The sequence below is a fragment of the Trachypithecus francoisi genome, unplaced genomic scaffold, assembly GCF_009764315.1.
Source record: "Trachypithecus francoisi isolate TF-2019V2 unplaced genomic scaffold, Tfra_2.0 Lachesis_group8, whole genome shotgun sequence".
Classification (NCBI taxonomy): domain Eukaryota; kingdom Metazoa; phylum Chordata; class Mammalia; order Primates; family Cercopithecidae; genus Trachypithecus; species Trachypithecus francoisi.
The window spans coordinates 29583347-29608458 of NW_022681473.1; the positions used below are offsets into that span (position 1 = coordinate 29583347).

General features: G+C 38.8%; 1 protein-coding gene across 15 annotated transcripts in view; it reads right to left on the reverse strand.

Moving 5' to 3' along the window:
• The window catches only part of CD44 (CD44 molecule (Indian blood group)), a 93129-nt gene that overhangs the window by 25867 nt on the left and 42150 nt on the right, over positions 1–25112 (reverse strand). For 3 of the 15 annotated variants that reach the window (XM_033207929.1, XM_033207928.1, XM_033207927.1), the window contains exons 4-5: positions 20444–20512; positions 17313–17543 (exon numbers count right to left, since the gene is read on the reverse strand). In XM_033207929.1, the coding sequence (XP_033063820.1) occupies positions 17313–17543; positions 20444–20512 (300 nt within the window). Of the gene's footprint in view, positions 1–1035; positions 1168–2880; positions 3010–5695; positions 5816–6283; positions 6398–9209; positions 9336–10517; positions 10647–17312; positions 17544–20443; positions 20513–25112 lie in introns of all 15 variants that reach the window. The other 12 variants (XM_033207915.1, XM_033207914.1, XM_033207916.1 and 9 more) reach the window with 12 other exon arrangements.

Below are 25112 nucleotides of genomic sequence, written 5' to 3' on the forward strand. Positions count from 1 at the left end.
AATGGAATCTCTTTCTCTTCATCAGTACATAGACTTTTTTTTTTTTTTTTGAGATGGAGTCTCGCTCTGTCGCCCAGGCTGGAGTGCAGTGGCCGGATCTCAGCTCACTGCAAGCTCCGCCTCCCGGGTTTACGCCATTCTCTCGCCTCAGCCTCCCGAGTAGCTGGGACTACAGGCGCCCGCCATCTCGCCCGGCTAATTTTTTGTATATTTTAGTAGAGACGGGGTTTCACCATGTTAGCCAGGATGGTCTTGATCTCCTGACCTCGTGATCCGCCCGTCTCGGCCTCCCAAAGTGCTGGGATTACAGGCTTGAGCCACTGCGCCCGGCCCAGTACATAGACTTAATATTGATTCTGAAGATCTTTGCCTGGCTTGGTTTTCCCCCATATCTCAGAGCTCCAGCTCCTCAGAGCTCCAGCTGCCATGTGCAGACTCATGTGTGCTGGGTCTGCCTGTGGTACTTCAGTCACTCAACATAATGGCCCCTGCCTAGCCATTCAAACACATCTTCCTTTGTGAAAAATGGATCTACTCACTTGACATATTCATTCCTTGGCTTTTCTTCCTTCACATTTCTCCTTAAATGAGTCTCCTTCTTAGGAAAACTGCCCCCCACCCCCCACCACCCACTTCCTTTCTCTGACTATCCAGGGTTTTTTTATTTTTCATAAACCAGATCCAATTCACCTTTCTGTGATGCTGTGGTGGGCGGGGAGGGGTTCTCAGAATTTCTTTAGCATTTATTGTTGGCAACATTCATTTCACATCTATTACTTACTGCCTCACACAGATATATTTTGACAATAAATGTTTTCTTTTGCCAACTCTCCTGCTAAATTCTTTACTTTCAGCTCGGAACTTCATATTCAGGTGAATATGTGTATCACTCCTACCAAGAAAACTAATTTTTGAAGAACCTCAAGTCCTTTAGGAAAGTAGTTTGGTCTAAACCTAGGGTATATTTCTAGAAAAATAGTCAGCAGTCAATGGATTTCAAAAAACAGAATATATAAAAATCTCAGAGGCTATTACCCATCCTTCTTCCTGCTTGATGACCTCGTCCCATGGGATGTGAGATTGGGTCATAGAAATCCGTCCAGGAACTGTCCTCTGGGCTTGGTGTTGTTCTTCCTTGCATCGGATGGCTAGTAAGAGCTGAGGCTGCTGAGACCATGCAGTTGGAGCAATTGTCAAAGTGTTAATGGACGCTTGGTCAGGGATACACTGATTTTATTGTTTGAAAAGACTTTATTCTCTAGACAAGACAATGAAACCATCTTCCTTGTATAGAGGGCAAGGAAGTTGCATAAACTCAGAATGTTTCAGCAGGTTTGGGTTCACTAATGTTCATTTTCTTCTTAGCAATCAGCATGTGAACTGGAGCACACAAACACATTAACAACTCCTGCAGTGCAGAGAGGATGAGTTACAGACATCAAAGGAAGATGAAGGAGTAGTTCTTGACCTGTGCCATGCTGCCACAGTACCCTAACGGCCGAAGTATAAAAGCCCGAGTGCATTATGTTATTCTGAGACAACCATATTCCAGCCGAATGCACATTAGGCTGGAAGTGATCTCAGGAAAGGAATCAGGTAACAGCTTTCCATGCGATCAATATGAAAGTCAATGCCATTTATCTCAAAAGCATGAATGGAATCCGTTAGAAGCACTACCTGACAATGGGATTTATGGCATAAATGACATTTAAGAAAGCAGCACATGCCTTGCTTCATTCTGAGCCAATGAAGAAGTATAGGTAGAAAAGATTGCAACAGCATCCTCTTAGCAACAACCACATCACATAGACAGTCACAGCATCCGTTGCTCTGCCAGGAATTCATTCAGAACTTGCCATGCCCCAGAAGTACATGACGCATTATCTTCTATATTGCAAATAGAAATATGGGAATATTTCTCACTGATACCAAGTGAGAATATGCATAAATGACGTATAAGAAAGCAGCACATGCCTTGCTTCATTCTGAGCCAATGAAGAAGTATAGGTAGAAAAGATTGCAACAGCATCCTCTTAGCAACAACCACACTACATAGACAGTCACAGAATCCATTGCTCTGCCAGGAATTGATTCAGAACTTGCCATGCCCCAGAAGTACATGATGCATTATCTTCTATATTGCAAATAGAAATATGGGAATATTTCTCACTGATACCAAGTGAGAATATGGAATTCACATTCTTTGTAAGGCAGGACACATTTCAATACTTATGTCACACAGACAAAAAAATCCTGCATGGGAGCTTGCAGAGCCAAGTTATCTGGTATCACTTAGAGATGATGATAAGACTTGATTCCAATTTCCACAATCTCACAGTTCAAGAATAGAGAAGATGGCTTTTTTATATTCAAGGACAAATTACCAAACAGGCATGGCCAAAAGGCCAAATGACATCAGACAAGTGTCATTTTTCACATAATGTCTGGCTCTATTTCTTCAAACACTAGAGTTCTGACAAAATGCTTTCTCACAAGTCACACTTTGCAGAATCACATTGTAAAGTCTGGACCCATATTCTAGAGTAGATTCCTTTATACGACAAAAGGGGATATTTTATCAGGGCCTCCGCTACAATCTCACTAGATAATGCCCAGAACTCGGTGTGAAAGAGACATGTTCAAGGACATGTTCTCTGTGTTTCCTGTTCTTATTCGTAACTGGCTTGTATCCATTCCTGTTCAGGTGACTTGTTATGAGCCTTTAAGGTTTGGCTCTGTGTTAACTACAGCATAATTTATTAAGTAACCTAACATCTTGTGACAATTCCTCCAATGTCCTTTTGATCAGTGTCCTCAATGCCTACCATTTAACCCAAAAGGAAGTTGCCATCCAAATTTACTTGTTAAACCACCCATTACCAGCTGTCCCTGTTGTCGAATGGGAGTCTTCTCTGGGTGTTTGGAGATATCCCTCATGCCATCTGTTGCCAAACCACTGTTCCTTCTGAGTAGCTGTTTCTTCAGTTGTACTACTAGGAATTGCCTGGACTGTGAGAAGAATATCAGTTGGGAGACATAGTTGTCTATTTTCCTTGCCAATAGCTGTCAACATATCTTTCTACTTTAAGGGCAGATACACATGGGAACAGAAGGTAGAAAAGAAAAGCAGCAAGGAAACAGGCCACTGATATTCTGAAAGGGATATCAGAAATAAAATGATCCAAACATTTAATTTTTCAGATGGGAACATTGTGGTCCAAAGAGGTTTTGATTTGTTCAAAACCATAGGACTAAGCAGACCATAGCTGATGAATTCTCAGAGTTCTATGAGTTATCATTATTTTTTTTTTTTTACTGTAGTGTATGGCTTCACATACCCTGTCTTAGAAAACCATTCGAAGAATAACCTCTTCACTCCAGTCATTCTGATGAAAGGAAAATACTGTATAACAACTGACAAGATCAGCACATTAGGAGACCATTTCAAATGGTGGTCATGTAACCCATAATTGCACACACTGGAAATGCACCAGCAGTGGATTTGCCCAGCAGGAAAGGTGTTGGGATGGCTTGAATGCTATTTCACTAACACATTATGTGGCAATGTTCACATGGTGCCTAAAATTGCTAAAACCACTTTTTAACAAAATTAATTCAGTTGACGAAAACTATCCAAGCCAGTTTGAGGCATTATATAAATAATAGTGTGTGACAGGCTTAAAATTTCAACCATTATTTTAAAAAGGACAAAATCAACAGAATAAAATTCCATCAAGGTGCCTTCAGGAAAAGTCAGAAAGCCACCAACATTTTTAACTATAGCAACTTAAAACAATTTTGTTTTATCAAGAAAATGAGAGCCTATTAACTTGCCAAGTCAGAGTATTTTTTTGCAACTTGTAAAATGGTTGTATTTCATTATCTTAGAAAATGATATGTGTGATTTGGTGACAGCAATGACATTTAAAAAATAAAACAGTTCTCATTTTACCCTTACATTGGCCAAGCCATTATTGGGTTAACTGGTTATCCAGGGGGAGGGGAAAAAAAGCCAAAATCTTAAGTTTTACCTACCACTGACTAAATCGCTAATTCCCAACCAATAATGAAGTTAGAAAAACCACTGAATGTAATTACATAAAAGGGAACATTGACCCAAACATAGACTGCCATGTTACTCAAAGTTTAAATAAAAGAAATAAGGAAGTGTGTGTGACTGCATAGAAGGACTCTATACTCCTTCTATCACTACTTTAATGAGTTTTTAAAGTACCCATAACTCTTTACTGTTTTCAGCCTAAATAGGAATGGGTTCACAAAACATATGATTTCTACTGTAAAAGATGAAGGCTGACTTTCTTCTAGCAGTTGTGGTGTTAATTTGATAAAGACCAGAGGTCACCAATCAGATCCCTTTGAGTTTCGCAAATATTCATAAGAGAATTGTTACAGTTGTTGCTGTCTTCTCTTTGTCAAGTTATATTCTGTCTGAATTTTCACCTACCCTCTAGTCCTAATGCCCCCCAAGCACCACCTTTTGACAATAGGCTCATTATTTCCAAGTCTCTAAAGTAGCTTTCTGGTCTTTAAGTACAAACTGTCTAAAACAATTTCTAAGATATACTGTTAGGGCTCTAAGGGACTGGAACGAAATCCTATTCCAAAGAGATGTATGCTTCCTCTGTATTTTCTTTTCCTAGACTTCCTTGTTAACTTAGTCCATAAGCCTTATGCATACATCAGATCTACTGGGGTTTGTAATGGAATATAAGGTCTGCTGGATATATTCAGTACAATGTCTAACCTCTATCCTAGCTGATACCTGAAATTTTTCTTTTGTTGTCTGAAGACACACCTCAAGCCATAGATTCCCAAAGCCCTTTGGTTTTTAAGTGGCTATAGCTCACATTTCCCCATTAGGTGTATTTAGGGCTGTGAGAATGACAGTCAAATCATCATTTTAAAAATGCTAAAAAGCTGTTTTCCAAAATAAATACTCTTATTCCAAATAAGATAGACATATCTCAGTGGGACAGATAAAAGAAGAAAAGCACTTACTTCTTATGTTTGGGAAGTGAGGGGGTCCCCTATTCTCACAGTCCAGTGCTGCAACTTGAAATTGTTTTAGAAAAACTGACAAGTTTTCATAATGGTAGAAATAACAGTAAGAGCATCAAAGCCTTCCCAAGTTACCTTGGGCTTAAAAACAGAAAAAGCAGCAGTGGTAGAACTCAAATGCAGACCATACGAGCTACCAACTTTGTTCTAAAGAGTACAAGGGACGTCTTTCTACAGAACAGTCAAGGACAGAATGCAAAAAAGAAGCTATATTCAAAGATCTTCATAGAAAATAAGGATTCCAAAGATCAATTCACTTGACAAGCTTTCTTTCCAGATTTCACTACTAAGCACCAAAAGAACACACTTTGCCACACATTTCCATAAACAGACACAAGTTACCCAAATGGAACTTCTAGGAACTTTTAACACAAAAATTGTATCTAGATCTACTTCTTAAAACATTTTGGTCTTTGGGCAACCTGAAGTATTATCATTTTCCTTCCAATTTTTAAAATTTGTGTGCAAGTTTGGCAAATTTTCAGGCTCTGAGAATAAAAGAAATTACTAAGTGGAAATAGAAGATGTGGCCAATTTCTAAACAAAATCTTCCCTATTGCTGGAATGTCTTCACTAACTCATCTAACCCAGAACTGCCGACCGCCATCTTGCTTACTTGTGCTTGTAGAATGTGGGGTCTCTTCTTCCTCATGATGCTCATGGTGAATGAGGGGAGGATGTGCTTCCTGGTTCCAGTTTCCTTCATGAGCAGTGGTGCCATTTCTGTCTACATCTGCTGTGATGATGGTTAAATACACTGTGACTTGTTATCAATCAACCTTTAATGATTCTGTTCTTCCATTAAAGTGCATGCTATTTAACAATTCTATGCCAAAGTACTATCTCTGAGCATCCACTCTCAAAAATTTTGAGTAACTTTACCTAATTGGTCTCAAGAGAAAATCAATGGGCTTGGAATTTCTTCATGTTCCCTTATTATTCCACTATGATCAGTTTGTCAAAGGCAGCACCATAAACCCTTCAAACATATTCATTTTTATAATGAAGCAACATAAAAATATACCCACATGGTATAATTGATAAATGACTCCTAAATGGAATTAAGTATCCTCATGAAAGTCCACTAAGAATTTCTTGATGAGATACTAGCTAAATTTCCCACTGTGTCCCGATGATTGACCTTTGCAGCATCATAGGCTTTGAGGGGAAAAAAACCTTTCATTAAATATGCATAACCCATTACCAGTCATCCTTGCAGTTGTCTGAAGTAGCACTTCCGGATTTGAATGGCTTGGGTTCCACTGGGTCCAATCCTTGTTCTGTTTTGTGTGGTCAAAAACCCGTGGTGTGATTGAAACTGTGATAACGATGATTGAAGCAATTAGAAAAATGTTATTTCTTGAGCCTTCGCCACTTGTCTCGCATATAGTCTTGTTTCTGTAGACTATGCAATGAATCATCTATACCAGGTTGTATAGATGGCGGCATGGAAATGGAGGGAAAGCGGAGGGTGCCTTCAGCTTAATTCAGCCATATTGGTAAGCATCTCAGTGTCCTTTGCATTCTGTCATAGAATACCTTGGGGTTCAGAACATGAGATCTTCCAGATAGAACAGTCAAAGAAGCTGCAGCAGTAGGAAGGACAGCTTTGAAAACACCAGCCCTTCACCGAGGATAACCAAAGGCGCCATTTTGCCCATCCATGCAGTCTGTAGTATCCCTCTGCACTTGAAAGCCCAGGGACTTAGTCACTGTGTGCTATTTGTAGATCCTCAGGGTGAAGAGGCAGATAACTGAAAGTTATACCGTAATAATCACTTTATGTTGTTAGTAATTTCAGTGGGGAAATAAATGTCTGAGCAGCCAGAGCTTTCCTATAGATGATTCCGAAAAATATTGTCTACCTAGAATAGCCATACGTTTTAGCTGTACATTTCTGAATATTTATCAAACACTATAGTATTCTCATCAAATACAAAATATGTCACGAGCAAGCCATTCATAGCCAATGAAAGAAAATAAGACACCACAGGTAACCAGCCACCATCATAGAAGCACACTGGAAAGAAAGAAGCGTACATCCACCAGCACCCTGATATTGTCACCCAATCTGTTAGGGCTGGAATAGGAGATGCACCTAACAGAAGGATCATGACAAAATCGGAATCAATGTGTTTTGTGGAAAGGTTATTTGCAAATCCATCCTAATTGTTTCAAATTTTATTTTGATACCCAAATAACACAAAACTGTTTTCAGAACTATAATACTGTCAGCTCTATTTTACAAGTTATGAAAATCGAGTTTAGAATCATTAACCACATTCTCACCAAGCATGAAAAGGTGCTTATTATCAAGCAGTTATCGCACCCCTCCAGAAGAAAGAGGGCATCATGTTGAATTATGTCTATAGGTGCTAAGCAGAAAAGTAAACTGAAATTGGAAAATATGCCATAGAGATTTTAAAAATTAAAAACAACAACAGCAACAACAAAAAACACCATGGGAAGATTTTCCCTGAAGCCTGACCATACAATTCATTTGCAGGTAGATATCTTTGGGTTACTCCCCAAGGGAATTTACTTTCTTCAGTATCAAGACCACGTCTTTACTAATGGGCCCACCTGCAAAGCTGGGCCAGGTCCTGAACACAGGAGACAGTGTAATGTAAAACTCCAGTGTTTTTGATTATTTGGTTTTTGTTCTGAAGTTATCAAAAAGAATTTTCTTATTCCATAGATTAAGCTCTGGAGGGGTGCTGGGTCTTAAAAAATCACTTAAAAGTTTAGATAGAAAATTCTAGTTCCTTTTGAGTATTTGTTATATCAATGTTATATATTCAGATGCCTTCAAGACCTAAGCTATTTTTTTTTTTCTGGACCCTTTCTTCTCTGTGTGCTGTCCGTTTGAGGATTAAATTGTCAGGTTCTAATGGAATTGATAGAACTTCAGTGAATTGGGGGAGCTCATATAGCACCCCAAAAGCCTTTTTTCTAAGGAAAAGCAGAACTGTGATGGAGTCAGGTTCAGGATTCTCAGCTCTATTCAGCAAAATCTTAAGTCATTACAGGTATGTGTGGAAAACTCAGTAATCTGGCAGACTATTAGACCAACCTTTGCATGTTTTTAACTTTTTAAGGACATCTTTAAAGCTCACTTTCCATCTCTTTGTTTTCAAAAAGTTTTATAATTGTCAAAAATTTGGATACTATTATGTACCAATAGTCGTTTCATTATTTGCTTTTAATAAGTGGTAATGTCTTGTTAAAGCTAACCTGACATTTGCCCTTCTCTTCAAGGTCTTTGGTGTCCAGCTCATTTGTTAAAACTCTGGATTTGTTCCTTTGACCTTAGTTGGGTTTTGATTAAGATAATTCTTGAGTTCTAGCTCCCATCATTTAAGCCTTAAGGGCCTTCAATTTAGGATCTTCTACAACTTCTTTTTTTTTTGAGACAGAGTCTCGCTCTGTTGCCCAGGCTAGAGTGCTGGAATGCAGTGGCGCTATCTCCTCCCTGGTTCATGCCATTCTCCTGCCTCAGCCTCCCAAGTAGCTGGGACTACCGGTGCCTGCCACCACACTGGGCTAATTTTTTGTGTTTCTTAGTAGAGACGGGGTTTCACTGTGTTAGCCAGGATGGTCTCGATCTCCTGACCTCATGATCTGCCTGCCTCGGCCTCCCAGAGTGCTGGTATTACAGGCGTGAGCCACCGCGCCCAGCCTACAAAGTTTAGTTAATACCCTCCTAATCACATTCTTCAAGTCTATTGCTCCAACAGACCATGAGATTCTGAAAGGCAAAGGCTCTGGCTTTTTTCATCTTTGTGTTTCCAGCACCTAGCACAGTAAGTACACAATGAATATTTTTTGGACTGTTTTAATGTCATCCTCTGACAAAGTCTAATCATTCAAAGACAGTCTGTAGCAGTGGACCTCATTGATAAATAAAACAGGAAGAACCTGAGACATTAGAAATTTTATGAGATATTTTCCCCACTTCTCAAAACATTCTATTTCTTCTTCCATAATCTCATCAAGATATAACTAAGGTATGATCACAGGTTCACCTATTTTTCACATCAACTACTTCTCAAAAGAGATACAATTAGGTATCACTCAGATTAATCAATAAGCCTTGCATAAATGGCTGTACTGTAATTGATTATTCTTACTGGTGCTGGAGATAAAATCTTCATCATCATCAATGCCTGATCCAGAAAAACTGAGGTGTCTGTCTCTTTCATCTTCATTTTCTTCATTTGGCTCCCAGCCTGCTGAGATGGTATTTGAAGACGTACCTGTTGTGGTGACTTGCATTAGTGGCTGAGCTGGATGCCAGGCAACCCACTTGCAAAGGAAGAAAATCAGGCACAGAAGGTATAATGGATTTCCCAGATTTTTTTTAAAAAGTGAGGGAGTTGACTTGCATACCCCAAATTCTTATGTTCTGGTCTCCGAAGCTAATACATAAATCTCAAAACAAGTGGCTATGATCTTTAAAACTGAATATTCTCTTTAAGAAAGCTAAAATGGGTCTTTAAAGGCCAATGAAAACTCCCCCACGCTTTCAGATGTGTTTATTATTAACTCATTAAGCATATGCCATTAAAGCCAAGCCGTCAAGAACAGAATGGAAAGGTTTCATAAGTGCCTGTTTTTTTTTTGTCAAGACACCTTCAGAAAAATGTTGGAATCCACACCTATGTCAGTCATTTCATTGTGTTCACAATTTGCTAATTCATTTTTTGTCTTCAAACAGAGATGGAAGCTACACTGCTGTTCCCAACACTACTTCAGCATAGAGCAAAAACGTGGAGCCAATTAACAGAGAAATCATTTTTGGCATTATTAGGCAATCAAAGGGGTTAACTAAAGTGAACTGTGGTTGAGATATTGAGAAATTCTTTTTCTTTTTGAATAAAAAAAGGAGATGAAAAACTTCATCTCCTTCTCAGTGGTTACTGTAGACAATGTCTTTTTACTAAAACAGGGTTTTCTACATTTTAAATGAGATTCAGGCTATCTTAGGGAATGAGCATTTGTCTTTTCGTATGATTAGTGTCTACCCCAAGAATAGTTCCATTGATGAAGATTTTCTATTATTTTTTCAGATCTAGCTATGCTATTTCCTCATGAAAGTCCAAGACTTTTTATGACTGTGGTAATTTTAGAATATACATGAATAATCTTTCAGAGTCACAATTTTGCTACATCATTAAAAAAAGCTTATTCCCATTTTATAGTCTCTATATTAACCTTCTCCTGGGCTATACTAATCCATATATTAGAAAGAAGAAATCTGCTTATTGGTGCCATACAAGCAAACAAATAGATACCAGAGATCATGATCCTTCTAAAGTCATAATGAACATTTGTGAGAATAGAAGGAACTTTAGGCTTTAATAACATCCCAGAGGTCAATCAAAATTATTCAAGGCTGTCAAGAAAACATATGCTATGAGACAATAATAACTCATTACCAGCCATTTGTGTTGTTGTGTGAAGATGATTCTTGGACTCTGATGGTAGAAACAACCATGAAAACCAATCCTGGGTTTCTTGCCTCTTGGTTGCTGTCTCAGTTGCTGTAGCACTAGTCCTCATCAAAGCTGTTGTAATCATGATTGAATTGATTGTTGAAAGATTAATTAACAGTTCCTAAGAAATAGCATTGAATATGCTTGTACTCTTTTACTATTCAAGAGAATCATCTATATTTGATATAGATGGTGAAAAGAATGGGAAAAAGCAAAAAAGTTCCATTTTTTTCAGAGGCTCAAACTGAAGTTTATAGAATGTCAGAGAGGGAAGGATCTTAAATGTCAACTGGTTCATGCTCCTTATCTTAAAGATTTAAAAATTGTGCTGGACAGAGCTTCTGACCTATCTGAAGTCAGAAGTCTAATTAGCAAGAGTGAGGGCTCCAGGAACACATGAGAGCCATCTTCAAATTTTGAAAGTCTATATAATGTAAAAGAGGGATTAAATTTTTTGTCTCTGGATCCAGGAGGCCAAATTAGGATCTGTGGTGAAAATTTCAGGGAGATGAATATTCTTCCAAAGGTTGGATTGGAAAAAACAATAATCTGAACTATCCAACAATGAACTTCTTCATAAAGTATTATGTTTCCCATAGTCAGGAAGATCACTTGGCAGGAAAGTTGTGTAAGAGATTAAATTATTAGAAGTGTTGATTGAACCAGACCATTTAACATCCTTTCCAAATCTGAGAGTTTATGATTCTAAAACCCAGCTCTTCAGAGTCCTAGCTCCTTAATCTTCTATACAATCTTGGGCAACCAATATCATTCTCCAAGAATTTAGAATATGATATTTCTGCCAGCAATAGATACATAATCTTAACAATCCAACACACAGGGAAAATGACATAGAAGTAGAAGATTGAAAAATATGCCTCTCCACTTTTCTCCATTTAGATTCCACATCCTCTCACAACCTTGCCCAAGGTAATTTCTTATGTCAAACTATATTTTGCAAAGCAGAATAGGACATTTTGAGTCTCATTCTTTGAAAATAGGATAATCAATCAGGAAAGACAGACATAGATGAAGTGACCCCAATGATCTTGCTAATAAGACCAAAAGCAAGAGTCTTGATTTAAAAATCTCCAAAGACCGCCATTTCTGCAACCAATAATGCACAAAAATGTGTATCAGAAGAATATGAGCTAACAGTAGACAAAAAACTGAGAACGAGTTCAAGCAGAGAGGCTGAAACCATCATCCCCAAACACAAAAGTAAGGTGAGTTAGATTTTTTTTTCAGCTATCAAGAAAGCCCAAAAATGACCTAAGATGAAATACTGCCAAAAAGACCTTTTCCTTCACATTCTTTGTCCTATGAAGACAAACATTGTCAACATTTTAAAATAGCATTTTCTTTATTCTGCAATTTCTCTATCCCCCCCTTCCCACCCCTGCATGGTCTTAGACATTGTGATATGGCAACAATAACATAACATGAGCACTATTTTCCTCATGATTATTTATAGAAGTAAAGAATATAATTTATCCAATGTCATATAAGGCAAACAAATGTAAAGAATCATTTTTCCATGTTTATTACTCCCCTCTGCAGAAAGAATGCCTAGTTATTTTGGAGTATGGCCATTACCTCCATCAATGAAAGTTAATAAATGAAGGTGTCCTTGCAATCTCCCATTTTTACACGCTTTGAATCATTCTTCCCCAAAGCTCCTCTATCAATACACTTTGCAGGTATATAGAGCTAAGAGCCACACACCCAGGGAGCTAGTTAGAGGCCTAGATTCTGATATGGAGCAATAGGTCATTTCCTACATTTTACAGTTGAGATTTTAAGTGTTCAAAGAAGGGTTCAGGGCCTACACTTTGATGAGAGAAATCTGCATTTCCTTCTCTTATTATTGGCTGTGAGAATCAGAACAGCAGAAAGGAGAAGCCTGCACTTTCCGGTAGACTTCTTTCTAAAGGACATTTTCCCATTGAATCACACAGTCAATTCATTCATTTGTAGTTTTTCATAATTTCATTCATTCATTCAGAAGTATTCATTCATAGTTTTTCCTTCCTCTTATGGAAAAATCATTCTGATTCTACATACACATTGCCAAAAGGAAAACATACAGGACATTTAAGAATATCAGTCGTATCCCCAGATCCACAGGCCTTTCTGATATACCAAGTGGTACAAGACCCTATTCTCACTAAGAATGGTGAAGGAGATTTGGCGTGATGATGGATGTCCTCTCCCCTAACACTAAAAGATCTGACATTCAGGAGAGCCGATAAGCAAAAGACGAAGCAGTTTACCTGTCATTGCTGTTGTTGTGAGATCCTGAGTCTTAGGCTGTGAATTACCAAACCAGGACCAAATCCAGTTATTTTGCTTCTGTGCTGTTGCGTGGCTGTTTGAGTGCACAGTTGAAGTAACTGGATCAATTATGAAAATATCACTTAGTGATATTCCCTCTATAAATCTTTACTTTCAGTTCTGTCTATATATGATGTCTGTATCTATTATTGAATGATAATTAGAAAAGAAAAATCTAGGCCTTGTTTTATCTTTCCAGACTCCTAACATCTCCCACAATCTTAGGGCAACATCAGAAATGCAAATTCCGCATGGGTATAAATTTCATGCTACTCATTCTTCAAACTGACCTTCCTGAATTCATGATCAAAGCAAAATCAAGCAGCAACTTAATAACTTGTGAAGGAAAGAAATTTTCTATTTTCTTGATTGGGCGACTGAGCCATGAACTGGAGGTTTTCGAAGCAGAATTTCGAACGATTGCTTTCATTCATTTATCTTTGGATTATCTTTGAGTTGCTAGCGTGTATTTTTCACATCTGTCTAACATTGTACCCAAGTAGCTTGTGATGACAACTAGCATTTCAAAACTCCACCCGCATGCATCAGCCTCAGGTCAAACTTCATACTTGAGCAGGAACTTTGCAAAGAAAATGTGTTCAAAGTATAGAAATCAGATAAAACTTCCTCAGGTATCCATCTATAATTTCTGTTACTTTTTATTCTAATTCAATATGTGTTTCTACCAAAAACCAGAGTGGCCAAAGTTAGAGAAATTCCACATTTTTCTCAGATTAGAGGAAATATCATCAGTAACATTTTGCAATTTAAAATCTCTCATTTGACTCTCAAGTTTGACATGAGTCCAGCATGTTTCCTTGTTGAAGTGGAATGGCAAAAACCATCAGGATAAATATCTAATTTAAGCCAGTTGAGATTTTAAAAAACCACTTTAAATTATATATCCCTTTGAAAACCTATGTTATGACCTCCTTCCTCAAAAAAGAGATGCTACATATACACACACTCAAAATTTTGCATATTGTTTCAGATGGTTCTAGAATGCCTTATGGTCTATCATTGAACCTACTGAAGGTCCATGAACCCTAGGCATTTGTGCCCCACTGGCACAGTATGTTCTGTCCTCTAAATCAGGCTTGTCCAACCCATACCCTGTGGGCCACATGCAATACAGGATGGCTTTGAATGTGGCCCAACAAAAATTCATAAACTTTCTTAAAACATTATGAGATTTTTTTGTGTGTGTTATCCCATCAGCTATGGTTAGTGTTAGTACATTTTATGTTTGGCCCAGGACAATTCTTCTTCTTCCAATGTGGCCCAGGGAAGCCAAAAGACTGAACACCCCTGCTGTAAAGGACACATTAGTTCAGAACAGAGAGTAGAGAAATAGGAGCCAATTTTACCCATGAAGCCTCCAGACAAACCTGAGCATCCCCTGGAAAATCCACAGACACCACATTCTTACCTCAGAAACTTTATTAAAGATGCATAGTTCCTACCACCCTCACCCAGTAGTACACCAGGAAAAAATAGGACCAGAGGAAATAAACCTACAAGAACAAGATAGAAATAGGTGTTATTTTTGTTTTCCTGAAAGGAGTGGTATGAGGGGGAAAAATAGAAAAAGCTACTGCCTAGCTAGCAGAATTTCTAATTTTCCCCACCTAAATAGGCCATACCAGATCTGGAAAAAAAAAAAAGAAAGTATTCCTTTGACACCCAGAAGACAAGGAAATACAGTGTTCCAAGGCAAGAGTCAGTTTCCTGAATTAGTTTAGATTTCTTGATCCCAGAGAGCTCCAGGTCACCAATAGGAAGAGACTGATGACACTCAAGGTAAACAGCCTGCTGGAAGCCTAAAGCTACCCAGATGGTTATTCTTACTAGCTGTCCCTATTGCCACCCACTACAGGCCCTTCAGGAAGGAATGAGCCAGCCGAGCCAAAGACAGCCTTCTTCTATGCTCTTAGCCAGCACTCCTCTTGACCCCTGCACTCCTGCAATGCATGAGGGAGGTTTTGCAATCACTCCCTCTCACTCTGTCCCAGCTCTCAGTTCAACAGTGATAAGGTTTTGCAAATCTCCTCACTGGACTTTAGAAATACGATTCTATTCAGAAGCCTATTAGTGTTGAGTTTTCCTGTCATACCATTATGCTACATTCAAGTTTCCACCAGGTTGTTTGCTTTGGTACCTTTCTTTGCATGAAGTGATCCACTTGGAGCTGCTACTTGTCCCATTGGGTACTACAGTACTTCAGTCACTCTCAGGTTAGCCTTGGACTCATCTGGTAGACTCATTAGTCTCTTTCTTTTTTAGCTGCTGAAGGAAACTTAACTAATTTATCTGGGAAGAGAAAGGCACAATTCATTTCTCAGCCCAAATCCTGAACTATGTTTTAGTTAAGTCTCATAAACACTCTTTTTCCCTGACTTCTAAACTAATAGTGTATAGTCTCCATGAAGGTAAGTCCAACTCTGAATTCCTAGCATCCTAGAGCCATGTCTGGCATGCAGAAGACCTCAAATATTGATTCAATGAATAAATACCTCAGTTATCTTTGCTTCTCTTCAGTGTTACTTCCTACCCATGTTTATCCTTGGATTGCAAGCATTCTAATAGGCCTGGTACATAGTAGGTTCTCAAAATACATTTGCTGATTAACTTAGGAAGGGAAGACACAGTTCTTAAGAGATATTCTATGGGGGTTAATAAAATGTGCTAATTGCCTTTTTTAAAACACACATGAAATACTATTTTGTATAGGCTATTAGTGGCTTGAATGTTAGCTATGTATGGTCCCCACAAGTTATGTTTTATCAGGATTTTCTTCTTTGGTGGGAAGTGGTACTTTAGGGTAGACCTATTCTGCTTCCTGCTGAGACCACTAATTATTGTGTTTGCCACCATCTGACAAAATTGCATGCCATAATGATAAGCACCTTTGACATGGTTACTTTAAAAAGACAGGAACCCAAGAAGCAGTGAGTGGCTAGCAGCACTGCCTGCGTGGTTTGCAGAAGCCTCTCTCAAGAAGGGCTGCCCATGAGACTACCAACAATAAGCTGATGTAAACTCAAGAGGGCCAATAACCCAAGAAAGCATGGACAGCTTGAAAAAGCTGCTTTTTAAAAGGCTTCAAAGAATGTGCAGGGAGTGATGGGAACCCCAAGCCTATTTGCATCATGCCCTCAGCCAGAGACTGACAGAAATTTAAAACACTATTGCACAAGTGACCTTATAAATGAAATCACAGTGCTGTGGAGGTTTCCCTGGCTCCTGGGTGACGAGGAATAGAGAAGGGCCCTGTCTTGAGTATTCACAAGCTAGTGCATTTCTGCCACACTCTTTGGGGCCCAAGTTTCACCCCTCAGGAGCAATAGCCAGGAAAAGAGAAAATCCATACCATACTAGGAAAACTGCTACAAACACAGATGCCCTATTTGAGTTTGATTAATCCTCCACTGGAGGAACATGGCCCATCTGGGAGCCCATTTCAAAACAAACTGTAGAAGAAAAGCAAAGAGGGAAACAGAGGAGACAAGAGATATGTAAACACTTTCCAGTGGAGCTGAAGCGTGAGGGGCAAACTCCAAAGAAATCGAACGCAATGTTTACGTACTTCCACTCTTGCAGCTCTAAGTAACGAATTACCCCCACACACCAAGTAAGTATTGAGAACATTCCCCAACAGGCTGGAATATAGAGCTCTTACGCTGATTTGATTTCACCAGAAAACTCATCCAGATATGCTTCCTTGGACCAAAAATGAAGGAATTGTTGGGTAAATCATGGTTAATGAAAATCACTGAATATTACACTATCAATAGTTTGAGTGTAAATCAAGTTAAAACACAAAAGGCCACAGTTGACCCATGTATACCTACAGTTCCATTATTGGAACGCTAAGCATGTGGGAGATATTTATATCCTACTGCTCAAGGTCATCACCAAGTTCTGATTGCAAAATTTCAAAAAATTGCAACCTCAGGCATAAACGGGTTTTTAAAAAGGTGATAGTGAAGTGGTACGCAAACTCTATGATCCCGACTTTATGAAAACAATCTTATTCATAGGTGGATAAGAACAAGAAGGAAACATGAAAAAATGAAAATGGTTTTCATACTAGGCTTGAATTGTCACTGTATCCCTGGGGATAAGAGAATAAGGACGGCTCTCCCCAAAATAAAACTTCCTATATGGCACTTCTTATGCCAAGGTAAGAAAAACAGTTATAGATGAGTAAAAAAAGGTAGGCAGTAGTAGTCAGTGCATACAGTTCACTGACAACCACAAGAGCCCACCTCCCCGAATGGCATCACCAGCTTCCAGCTGTCTAGAGATGAGAAAATCAGCATATGAGTGTGCAATGCTCAGGAAGGTCAGAGACATGTTGCCAAGGAATTGCTATTGGGAAGCACGGTGATTTATTTTCCTTACTGGTAGCAGGGGTTCTGTCTGTGCTGTCGGTGATCCAGGGACCGTCTTCATCTGGGATGGGGTGTGTAGTAGAAAAGGTGTGAAAGATGTAACCTCCTGAAGTGCTGCTCCTTTCACTGGAGGATCCGCTGCTCACGTCATCGTCAGTAGGGTTGCTGGGGTAGATGTCTTCAGGATTCGTTCTGTATTCTCCTCTCTTGATATAGCGAGTGCCATCGGGGTTAACAATAGCTGGGAGAGAGAAAAGGTTCTCACAGAACTTCACAGCTCATATTTTGAGTTTGTGGATTAGCATTTAACATAGTGACTTCAAAGCTATTTTCCTTTGCAATGCAAAACACCTATCTATCCAGTGATGGGACAGAGTGGCAGATGCACTTAGAAAGTGCAGCCTCCCATCCCCCTACACACCCTGGGGATGAGGCAGGAAACAAGGAAGTACTGGGGAGTCCCATCCCCATGTTTGGATCCCAGCTTCATAGAGCTCTGGACAAGGCAACTCTGAGCTTCAGTTTCCTCATTTGTAAAATGGGGATTAAGTGATACATTGTAAGTAAAGTGCTCAGCACAGTATTCAAAATACAGTGGGTGCTCAATAAATAATCATCCTCCCACTTGGTTCCCTACTCTCCCTTCTGAAGTACATATAAAATGTGTTGCTATTAATTCCATATATTCCTCCAAAAAGGATTTGAAGTAGCAGACTAATAGCCTCAGCAGGGAAGATACATCTGAAAATTGATGAAGATTTATATTTTCTTTTTTAAGGGGCAAATGTTTTCTGCTTGTGCAAACACCCACTTCTGGCTAGGAAATCAGCAGGTCTAAATACAGATAGAGCCTTTGCAGTTCTCTGTGAAATTCAACCTGGAAATTAACAAGCACAGATATACACAAAGATCAACATCTGTGGTTTCAACAAGCAAATGACTAGAAGGAACTGGAGAAGAAAAAGCCTGAATGGATTCATTCGTTATTCTTCCCTAAAAGTATTTGCTGCTCTCAAGTCTGGGCCACTCACTATGCAAGTGAGACGAAATTATTTTCTGCTGTATTGCATTGATGGGACTAAAGGTTCTTTTTGGCCACCTATTTAGCTTGCTCAAATGGAACTTTTTAATTTTTTTGAGATGGAATTTCACTCTGTTGCCCAGGCTGGGGTACAGTGGTACAATCTCGGCATGCTGCAACCTCTGCCTCCCGGGTTCAAGCAGCTCTCCTGCCTCAGCCTCCCAAGTAGCTAGGACTACAAGTGCACGCCACCACACCCAGCTAATTTTTGTATTTTTAGTTGACATGGGGTTTCACCATGTTGGCCAGGCTGGTCTTGAAGTCTTGACCTCAGGTAATCTGTCTGTCTCGGCCTGGGATTACAGGAGTGAGCCACTGTGCCAAGCCTCAAGTGGAACTATTAATAATACATAAATGAAAAAAAAATCAAGGTGTCAATCACCCTGGTAATCTCTGCAGGTGAGGATTTGACAAGGAAATATTGTTGACCAAACTCTTGCAGGTCTGGACTTCAAAAGAGAACTGTGGGCATCAAAGAAACAGGGCATTTATTAAATATCTACTATGGGCTGGGCATACATTAGACATAGTGTCTTTTACAAATTTCCTGAAAATTCTCATAGGTTGTTCCATTATACGTATGAGAAAACTGAGGATCAGAAAAACTATGTCACTCCTCTAAAATCTCACACATGGTGAGGAACTGGGATTTCAAACCAGGCCTGACCGAGACAGCACATCTCATGTCATAGCCATCATGGTGTGAAGCCTCCCCTTCCTATTGCAAGGCACAGATCAGGGACAGTTCCTTACACAACAATGTGGGGCTGGGTTTGTATGGTCTACAAAGATTCTCATCTATCTGCCACTGCAACATCATGCCCATGCACACTGTCAGTGTCCAGCTGTGAGGAAGCAGAAATCAGACCTCCTCAACACTGTACTGTTTCCCATTAAATGAGGCTCGGAGGCAGTAAGATATTTGAAAGTTCTGGTTCAGATTTTCTGATTTCTAAAATGCTGGAATAGGTCAGGCATGGTGGCTCATGCCTGTAACCCTGGCACTTGGGAGGTTGAGGAGGGAGGATTGCTTGAGCCCAGGAGTTCAAGACCAGCCTGGACAACATAGTGAGACCCCCATGTCTATTTTTAAAAAGTGCATGAATATATACATCTGTGGATAATCAAATATCAGGATGATTTAAAATGGATGTGATATAAATAATGTCAAAACTCATATCAGGAAGTTTATATCCTTCATGATTATCTTTCAATACTTCAATTACATCAAACATGAAATTGCTAATTGGGGCCAAAACGCCCCTACGCCTGACACTTATTAATTCCCCTTTCTAAGAGAGAACATGACTCAGACCTAGAGTTTTTGGCAGCTACAAATTAAGAACATTATTTAATTTTTCTTACATTTTAATATGTTATTAAGGTTGCCTTCTATTTATGATGTGATGTTAGTTTTCCATGTGCAATTTCTTTTTAAAAATAAATGCATTTTAAGTAGAAAACAATGGGTCAATTAAATAAAAAAATCAAGTAAATGTTAGCATTGTATATATAGAGATACCAAAAAAATGTGAAAGTGGTTTTCAAATGACTGAAGTTTGAGGAACAATGCATGAGTGTAAACCAGAGAGCAGTTTCAAGTCATTGCAGAAAAAAGGGAAGGGACACTGAATTAAAGCCAATTGTCCTCAGTCTTAGGGAAATGACTAATATTCTTTTTTTTTTGGAAATGGAGTCTCACTCTGTTGCCCAGGCTGGAGTGCAGTGGCGCGATCTCAGCTCATTACAACCTCTGCCTCCTGGGTTCAAGCCACTCTCCTGCCTCAGCCTCCCGAGTAGCTGGGATTACAGGTGCCTGTCACTACACCCAGCAAATTTTTTGTATTTTTAGTAGAGATAAGGTTTCGCCATATTGGTCAGGCTGGTCTCAAACTTCTGACCTCAAGTGATCCAACCACCTCAGCCTCCCAAAGTGCTGGGATTACAGAAGTAAGCCACCACACCTGGCCTAATGTTCTATTCAAATATACCATAGAGAACCCACCTGAGCCCCTTCCTCAAAATAGGAAAATTTAATTAAGATTAGAAGAGAGACATACTTATGGTAATTGGTCCATCAAAGGCATTGGGCAGGTCTGTGACTGATGTACAATCTTCTTTAGGTGGAGCTATGGGGTAGGAAAAAAAAAAAGGATGAGAACCCTTTAAAAATATGAGGAAAATCTATCCTCATTTTTATTAGTCAGTTAGGATGGAGTTTTATTTTAACTTGTCCCAAATAATTTTCTTTTTCCAAAACTCCATAAGTTGGCTAGGAATTTCTCTATCTTCTGTGATGCGTTTTCCATTTTTACTTGATTTCATAAATTTCTGGAGCTTATGAAATTTCCAGAAATTTCCCCACCCCCGTGAATTCATTCATTAATAAATATACATTCTATATCAGGCACTGTGGAAGCCTGGGGGTACAATCATAAATGAGATAGACATGGCTCCTTCTCTAATGCGAACACGTTAGGGAGGATTTTTTAAATTTGTGATTATAAAAGTAATGCAGGAACATTGTAAAAAATTTAAAAGTAAAGTATGAACTATCATGAGAAAATCATTTACAATCTGGACAATCCACAGAAATGATGAGAAAACATGACAGACACACAATCAAATGTTTATCAACATGATCAGCCTGACAATCTGAAGGTTAAAATAACATAATCATAACAAAGAATTTACTGTTGAAATATTAAAAACCAAATGAATCTCTAGTCTTTCATTAATGTAGTAATGTATTTATTAATTTAGCTGATCTTTTGAAGTGCTTACTCTGTATAGACAGCTTCTCAGCATGTTACTTCCGAGGTTGACCACCTTTGGCCTAGGTGCCCACAATATTTTTCAAGGTTACTGTTTTGGCATATCTCACCATTGGTATTTCTGGGTTTGTTCCTCTTGTTCTCCATTTATCCTCTGCTCTTTCATCCCTTTCTTTAGGAATAAAGATTTCTACCTGAATCTTGGACCTGACTGATCATCCACAGATGTTACTGGTAGCCCTCTGAGCAGCACTGTCTCAAGCCCCCTGACAACAGGCCCTGAAACTTCCACCCTGCATTTAATTCCTTGTGTCTTAAAAGCAGACTGCAGAGTAGCTAAAGCAACCTTCCATTCATGCCAAAGTGCTTTATTCTGTGACTAGACCTTCAATTGAGCTCTAAAGCCTCAGAGAGCTTTAGACTGGTTTTGCTGCTGTAGAAAGATTAAGTCCATTTGTGCATTACAGTTTTTGTACTGTGTGTGTGCATACGTAAATGTAAAATGGAAATTTATTTGTTAGGTTAGTTTATCCCAGAATTGCTCCTGGCAAAGGGGAAGAAGGAGATGGATGGGTGGAGACGGATGGATAGATGGACAGAGAGAGGGAGGGAGGAAGAGAGGCAGGCAGACAGACTGCTATCACAAGTATTTTAAGTGTCCTCCTATAATTTTTGCATGCGCATAAAAGTGAATAGAAACACAAGTTGAACAAAACAGGTTTTGTTTGCTTCCTAGTACATGCGAGCATCTTTTCCCACAGATAAAAGAGGATAACCTTAACCTGCCCATTTCTTTGGCCTCATAGTGAAACTATCAGTTTTATACATTCGATTGGAAAAAACAGAAAGTTTTCGGAAAAGCCATTCTTGCAAAGCCTGTTCTAAAAGATTTCTCAGATTTTTTAAAAAAGAAATATCACCTCCTTGGCAAGGCCATTCCTTACCCTCCAATCTAAACTGCTTCATCACTCCCCCACACCTGTCGCCATCACATAGCATCTTGCTCTCATTTCTTCTTCATGTTTACCACTATATAAACTTATCTTGTTCATCTTACTTGATGGCTGCTCGTGGCACATCTCTCAATCACTGCTTCCTGCTACCTGCCTCCCTCCCTAGAAATATATAAGCTCCACAGATGAGTAATAAATTTATCTGTCTTGGCCAGAACATTTATGCGTGATGGGGACAGATAAACATGCAATAAAAATGTGTTAAATGGATGAAAAAAGTACCAATATAATTTCCCGAGGGTCTATTCTTCCAGTAAACACACCTAAGATGTTAACCCCCCTAAATGGGTCTCCAAATATGTACAGGTCAAGCATTTAGATTATCCCTAAATGATAACGCCATAAGAAATAATTAAAGGAAGTTACATCTATAACTCTTCATTTATTATTTTTAAGCATCTACTCAACACTTATATGCCAGACCATATAAAAGGAGAAAAGAAGATAAGCATGATTCTGTCCCTGCTTGTGAGAAATTCACAACGTCATGGGGGACCGTAATAATTAATATTAATTTAGCTTTTTACAGTTTTCAAAAATATTTTCCAAAATTATTGCACTTGAAAATAAGGGCATATAACCAACCTGGGAGATTTGGTAGAGTATCTATCTTGTTTCTCATGGAAATATCAGCAGAAACTGACCCAACCTATAAGATGTTTCTGATATTTGTATGTTGTGCATACCCGGAACCAGGCTTTGGATTATGGCTTCTTAACGCCAGGGATGCAACAATCTCCCCCAACTTCAAATATAACTGCAAGTAACAGTACACTGGGAATTTCCAGGCAGCAAGTTGTAATAGAATGGAGCACGATGTCAAAAACCCTAAGACAGTTTTGTAAATTACTAGAGCATTCGTTCACATGGACCCCCTTCATGCTCCAATTCACCTTAACTTTTATAAAGAACATCAAATCTGGCAAATACGCTTAGTGGATGGTGACCCAAATGTGCAATTAACACACTCATGCTCTCATGTCGGATTCCAGGGCCTCATTAGATAGCCTTTCTTTCCATTTAATGAGCTCTGTACTGCTTGGAAAGCTAGACCTGGTGAGGTATTCCTGAATCTGAGGACTTGTTAGAAATTCTCTGAGGTGGGCATTCTCATAAACCTTGGCTTCAACACACCAAAATAACCAAGAGAAATATTAATTATTCAGTCTAGCCACTAATCTCCAGATAGAAAAGCACCCTCTTCAATGCTGGATACATTTTAGTTATCTCAGAAATATTCTCAAATAGTTGTTGAATAAAGGAGGAAATGAATAAACAAATACATGTAGAATCTTCCCTTTAATTCTACCTTCAAAATAAAATGAGGCACTTGACTGAAAGCAAGCTTAAATGAATCAATTCAAGTCAGTTCTGTGTTCACACAGAAGTCACCAGGCTCACATTGGTCCTCAACCACTGAGAATGAGGAGAAAAAAATCACAAAGGTCTTTTCAAGTTCTGCCTTATTTTCATTTGTTAGCCACAGGCCATGTTTTCTAAAAATATTGCTAAAACTTTAAGCTTATGGAAGCTATCTACTAAGATCAAGCTGACTTTTGTCCCTATAGCTGTTTTATGGGGGGATCACAGCACTAGGACAGGACCACCTGCTAGCAGCTTTCAGGCTAAATTAGATTCAGGAATCCTTGCAATGAAATCCTTTGCATACGGCAGTTTATCAAAATCTTTAGCTCACTTAATACCCCTATCATCTGACTCTAATTCAAGACATTTAGAATTTATTTATCCTTAAACACATTTATCTGCTTCTCCAGTTTATTTTTTTATTTTTTTTATTTTTTGTCTCATTGCTTCAACAAGATTGTTAACTCCTTTAAGACAAGAAATGTAGCCTCCAGTTCTTTCTTACCCCATCTTTGCCTAGTGCAGTACTGAGCACATACAGGTGATCAATAAATATTCCCTTTAAACATAAATAAAAACTTACAAAAGTAGCTATCAATATTGAGTCAATTTGGAAAATAGACAAAAGGAAAAATATTACTTCTAGCTTTATTATTTAATTCATCTTTTAGTAAGGAACATACCCCCTGTACTTCTCAAACTTTTCAACTGAACTAACCCTCCAAGGAGAAGAAAATCAATCAATGCTCTTGCTCCCAACTCCAGGGATGGGCCCAACCTCATGAACAAAATTAAGGATAGAAACAAGTCTCAGTAGCAGCCTGCCTAGATGGCTTCGATGCCAGGCAATAAAACAGTGTGAGCTTCTACCTATTTGAGTTGAGGTTCCTTTTGGCAAGTGAAACCAACTTGTAAAACAGGTAAGACAATGTGGGTATGCAACTACATAATTTATTGCATACATTCATTCAGCAAGACTCAATGGGAGATGCAATAAGCAGTGCCCAGAGACTCAGGAGTGTACAACTTCATGCCAGCCCTTTCCCACTGAGCCAACCTCTTCATCTAAAGCACAAGCTTTTCCCAATGTCTCCCTCTGACCTGTTGCACTGAGATGGAGCTAGCTAGACCACATGTTGCTGTATGTCTATTTCTTGCTTTTTTATATGTGGTTTTCTCATTATAATATCATTAGAGTGACATGCTAGACATGGGTATGGGAACTTAGTATGTATGAGTCGTGTACTATTTAGCATTAATTGGACTCCTTTCCCTTTGGTCAAACTCCATTTGTGTTCTTCACTCATATAACAGGGAGGAGTAAACATTATACAGTTTTCTGTTCCTGTTTTGTGTGTCTCTCCATAGGTTTAATGACCTGTAAATTTTTGTCAAAATCTACTGGCTTCACACATTCCATTTCAACTAGCCAGCCCTGATACTTTGTTCTAAACTCTAGATTTCTTCTCTGAATTTCCACTCTGATACCTACTGTTCACACAACAAAGGGTGGGTGGTGTAGATTAAAGCCACTGATGTAATCTCACAATTAATTTTAATTTTTGTTTTAATTTTTT